At 29.8% G+C, this 5,256-nt stretch overlaps 1 protein-coding gene across 1 annotated transcript; it reads right to left on the bottom strand.

Moving 5' to 3' along the window:
- Positions 1-3,469: 3,469 nt before the first annotated feature.
- On the bottom strand, positions 3,470-4,970 carry LOC108341539 (protein SEMI-ROLLED LEAF 2-like). The gene is made up of 5 exons (XM_052869961.1): positions 4,879-4,970; positions 4,594-4,790; positions 4,206-4,498; positions 3,903-4,052; positions 3,470-3,790 (listed from the first exon to the last, which is right to left on the bottom strand). The coding sequence occupies exons 1-5, from the start codon at positions 4,968-4,970 to the stop codon at positions 3,470-3,472; spliced, it is 1,053 nt and encodes a 350-aa protein (XP_052725921.1).
- Positions 4,971-5,256: the final 286 nt, after the last annotated feature.

The following is a 5,256-nucleotide window of genomic DNA, read 5'->3' as shown; positions in this document are numbered from 1 at the left end:
ACTCAATGATAAAATAATGACAAAGAAACTATGACTTATTTTGAATATTAAAGAGTGATTAAAATGGTGTGCGTCCTAAGACGGTGATGTGAGACTTTTGATGTGTTGAATTATTTTTAATGTATTGTTGTTGATGTATTATTTGATGAATGTTTATGTGAAAAGGTAATAGCTTGAACAAGGAGAATCCTAAATAAGATCTCTTGAATTATATTTTTCACACGATATGAGGTTAATGCTAAAATTTGATAGTGTTGTATTATACATGTTAGATCTATATGTTTTTATCATGTTTTTTTTAATAGTATAAATGAATAAAAGGTGAGTATGTTCTGAATAAGTATGTGATTAATGTTTAAATACATGATGATGTGTATACTTATATTTGTTAAATTACTTATATTCATGTATATTTGTTGGTATATATACATATTTATGGTTTGATATTGGATAAGTGAATAATTGGGGGACAAATTGACTTTGACTAGTTATGTAAGGATACTGGAAAAAAAATAAACGCGAAACTCATGCTAAGAGAATTATCCTAACTTCATTGTTGTATAATCATATAAAGAAGATTTAAGGTGATGAGAAGAGAAAATAAACTTAAATTTGTCTTAGTAGCATGTTTACATTTGGCTTGGTAGTAAATGTTTCATGTCACCTTAACAATAAAAATTTATGTCAACTAAGGTTTGATGAATTCAGAACATGTAGATATTAGTCTCTAATAAGATTTAATTATCAAGAATTTTAAATTTTTAAGACAAATGTTTCATATTTAATCATAATATAGTGTATATCTAAATAAGTATATTGTTGCAAATCTATAAGTGAATTCAAACAAACTTAAAAATGATGTGTTAGTTTTATTTTGATAATCTATAACTATAATATAATATGTTTTGAGAACTTTAATAAATACGAACTTTTTACTTATAACATGTATAATAGAGAGTATATTGTTCTATTAGCATGATAATTCGCTTAATATGAATGACATCACATTAAAAAAATTTATTTTATTTTATTGTGAAATACTACTTATAATTTTTTTTATATCTCTTAATTGGTATCATATCATATTACTATTTTTAAAGTCGATTCATTACCGAATTAATAGAACTTATGAATTCTGTGAAATATTTATTAATATAAACAAATACTGCTAACAAACAAATTGTTTATGTTTTATTTTTTATTTTTGTTTATGTGTATTGTATTAAATTAGTTTTGGCTACAACTATCCCTCGAAGTTATTGCACAATTCCAATCAGTGATTAGATTCTTTAGCCTATTTGAGAGATTATATATCTTATCACTAAAAAATTATATGGAGAAATTTAAATTATGAGATACCACGAACAGCTAACGCTGTATTAAAAAATAAAGTCAAAATACAATGTAATAGGTTGTATAAAAAATAGTAATAGGTGAAAGAAATAGAGCATACAGGGGAAAAAGAATAAAAAAATAACAGAATAAACAAATGAAGGCAAATGAAAAATAAGAAGATAGTTGTGGCTTAGGAAAAAAACAAAAAAAAACCAAAAAATTATCTTCATTTCAGGATGAATATATATATATATATATATATATATATATATATATATATATATATATATATATATATATATATATATATATATATATATATGTTGGAGTTAAGATAAATGTAGGTTTCTCTGATTTTTTAGTCAAAAGATATATACATGTTTCTGATTAAGATGTTGTGTTTTGTCTCCCAAACTTGTCTTTTGACTAGATAAAATGATGAGATAATTTAGAAGTTACAAAAAAGACTGAATAATTAAATCCATTCATATGTCTTAACACAACTTTAAATCATAATCACTCATTTTATGAGACACAACATCTTCCTCTAAAAGAATCAATTGTAGTTAACTAAAACATAAAAAATAAAAAATAAATTACTTTGAACAATTAAAGATACAAAAATTCATTACACACATTAATTATTTTTTCTGTTTTAATTAATTAATTATTTTTCCGAGTAATACTTTAAATAAATATGCTAGATTTTAATGTTCAATTAAACTAAAATTAAAAAAACAAAAGTGTGCAAGATTATATATCTAATCAAAATTACTAATTTTATAATATGTAAAGACCAACATCATCACATTTAAAAAAAAAAGTCAAAGCTTATCCAAAATGGCAGATTATGTAAAAAATAAACTAAAACGTTTTCATGAAATGGGATTATTATGTATTAATACCACAAATTGCATATGCAACATTCTGAATCATGTAATTAAGGTTTTATTTCTTAAACAGATATTGACATTGGCTGGTTTATCCGATAAGGCAGGGATGATCACATAACAACAAAAGTTAGATAGCTAGGAAAATTCATCAATCAAATGATCAATATGTTAACTAAATGTTGTTTCGTGTGGTTCTGAACATTGAAGATGAAGTACCATGTATTCTATCATTTCTATGACTTTTTACGCTTCAAGACAAAACTACATTTGTTGGGTCAAGCATTTCCTTTGGAGTATACATTCAGTTTAATTTCCTTTAGTAACAATTCGTAGCTCTGTAGATAGGTAGTTTAATTAAAAAAAATAGTAAAAGAATAAAAATTTCATAATATATGTGTTTAATATGTTATTCATATCTTCACGTTATACAAAATAATTGCAAAATTATGTTATCATTTTGGTATTAGTATTTGATTTTAATGTTTCTTGCAAATCAAGGAAGATGTCTAAATAGAATTTTAGTTTTTTTTTTATTGTATGTTTTAAAATAAATTAAAAAAATTAAATATGAAAATTAATTTATTTTGAAAGCATAAAAAAAACGTTATAAAAGATCCAGAAAAAAGTCCAGATATATGGGATAGCAAATTCTGGTATGGGAGTTGCTCCCTCCACCCCCACACATCTCTTCCTCCACCTCCCCTTTACTTTTTTGCCCCTTCCTCCACCTTTCCTTTACTATTTTGCCCCTCAGTAAAATTTTATTTTTAAAATTATTGTTTTTTAATTTTATTCATTTATAACATATTTCACTAATAACCTACGTAGTTCCTTGTATGAGTAAAATATTTTTCTGCAAAGCTTGGTGATCGTGAAAAGAATTATCAAGCAATCTTCATCTTGTTCTCGGTGCAATACGTGGTGCAGTGCGTTTATGGTGTAGTGTCCTTGTCGTGGTTCCTCTCCAGGTACGTAGTCATAATCCTTCCTATAATTCTAAACCCTAAACCCTTCCCATACTTCCAATAATCCTTTGAATATCCAAGCCTATAATCCTTGCATGAGCCGCAAAACGTAGTAAAATAAAAACGAAACCTAAAAGGAACACTGCCTGGACGGATGACATCCTTCAACGGATGTCAACATCCGTTTAAGGCGAAACGGATGTCGACATCCGTTTTGCCTTAAACGGATGTTGACATCCGTTGAAGGATGTCATCCGTCCAGAGGCAGTGTTCCTTTTACGTTTCTGCATCTGCATTACTATTTAAAATGGAGTTATCATTAACCTTTGCATCTGCATTACTATCTTCTGGCAATGAACTTTGCTTCCTCTCCAATTTCTCAAAGAGTGCAGCTGAAGAAGAAAACACAGAGACATTTCTTGAGAGCATTCTTTGAATGTCAGCAGACTTTACGGAAGCGAACTCTTGAGAGGGTTGAGGACAAACTGAAGATGGCACGAGAACAACAGAAAATACACGGTGTGCACCCACCCTGGTTTCATGGTCTGCATGGACCATTGCCAGAAGTAACTGATGAAATAATGCCTCAGGGAATGACTATAGGGTAGAGTTCCAAATTTGCAGACAAACATAAAAGGATAAAGAAAAGTCAGAAAGAAACAAGGAAATATTACAATCATGGTAAAGAAAGCAATTTAACTAATCTTGCCTTGTTCTGATATGATATATTTGGTATTGAAGCAACTATTTGAGCAGTTCTATAGACTGCAGCAATCAAGGTTCTGGCCATAACAGTAATATTAGACATGTTTTCCAACAACACGGCCATGGTATCAAGAACAGGACCTGCATCTGCAATCTGCATAACATCACAACCAGTAAGCGTAAAAGAACATTAGATCATTCAAAATTAAAAGTCCACGATTCACATCCAAATGTGCATACAGATCTATATGTTAATCAAATTTCTTACACTGTCAACTAAAATTAGTAGTGGGGAGTTTGTTTTCACCTTAATTGTTAATTGTACAAGGCATTCATCTACTTCGGTTCGGTATTTTTGGTTCCATTGTATTATTTCGGACCCCAAGTTTGAATCATCTAGAGAGCAATGTATGCTCTTTCGCAGGTGTCTCATCATATCACTCAATGCACCAATTATAGCCACAGATTGTTGAACCCTTGTTTCTTTAGCGAGATGCGTAATAACCCCAACTATGTCAAGTTGCATATTAGGATTTTTTAAGACATTCTTGTGATCGAGGTGCTTGACTAAAATGGACAGTAACAAATGTGTATTCTGTCCTGTAAATTACAATAAAACGAATTATAAATTGTGAAGATAGGGAAAAGAAATTGAGATAAAAAGCTAATGTTAAAGCACTCAAGAAAACAAATACCAGAATTTTCAATTATAGACTGCATGTTAAGCAGAACAGAAAGAGCAAGCCCATGTTCTGGAGACCACAGATTGGCACTATCAAAATAGCGGAACAAGGACTCTAGAACACGTCGAACTGTTGTACCCTCCTTAGCTAACTTTGCCATATTTTGTACGCAAATCCTTGACCAAAATCCAGGGTTTTTGGCATCGTCCCTATGGAGATGGAGAAAAAGTAGTCAATAGTGATTACAACTGATGAGCAACTCAAAACATATGTAATTATGATAAGGGGTGCAGTTACACAGGCACGTTAAGTTCTCCTTTGTCATTCACTATCGCTCTCCAAGAATAAAGCCTCATTGAGTTCTCGTTTTGAGAAACGGATGTCGACATCCGTTTTGCCTTAAACGGATGTTGACATCCGTTGAAGGATGTCATCCGTCCAGAGGCGGTGTTCCTTTTACGTTTCGTTTTTATTTTATTTGTTTATTTTATTTACAGTAATTTATATTTAAATTTATAATTTTAAATGTTATATATGGTAAGAAGAAAGAAATGGAGAAATAGAAGTGAAAGGTTGATGAAGCTTGAAGAGAAAATGATAAACGGAAATGGAGAAATGGAGAAGAAGCTTGACGGAAGAGAGAAAGGTAAACAGAAATGGAAGAGAGGAAGAGGT

The sequence above is a fragment of the Vigna angularis genome, chromosome 10, assembly GCF_016808095.1.
Source record: "Vigna angularis cultivar LongXiaoDou No.4 chromosome 10, ASM1680809v1, whole genome shotgun sequence".
In the NCBI taxonomy this organism is placed as follows: Eukaryota; Viridiplantae; Streptophyta; class Magnoliopsida; order Fabales; family Fabaceae; genus Vigna; species Vigna angularis.
The sequence above is the reverse complement of the archived record's forward strand: the minus strand, read 5'-3'. Positions and strand labels throughout refer to the sequence as shown.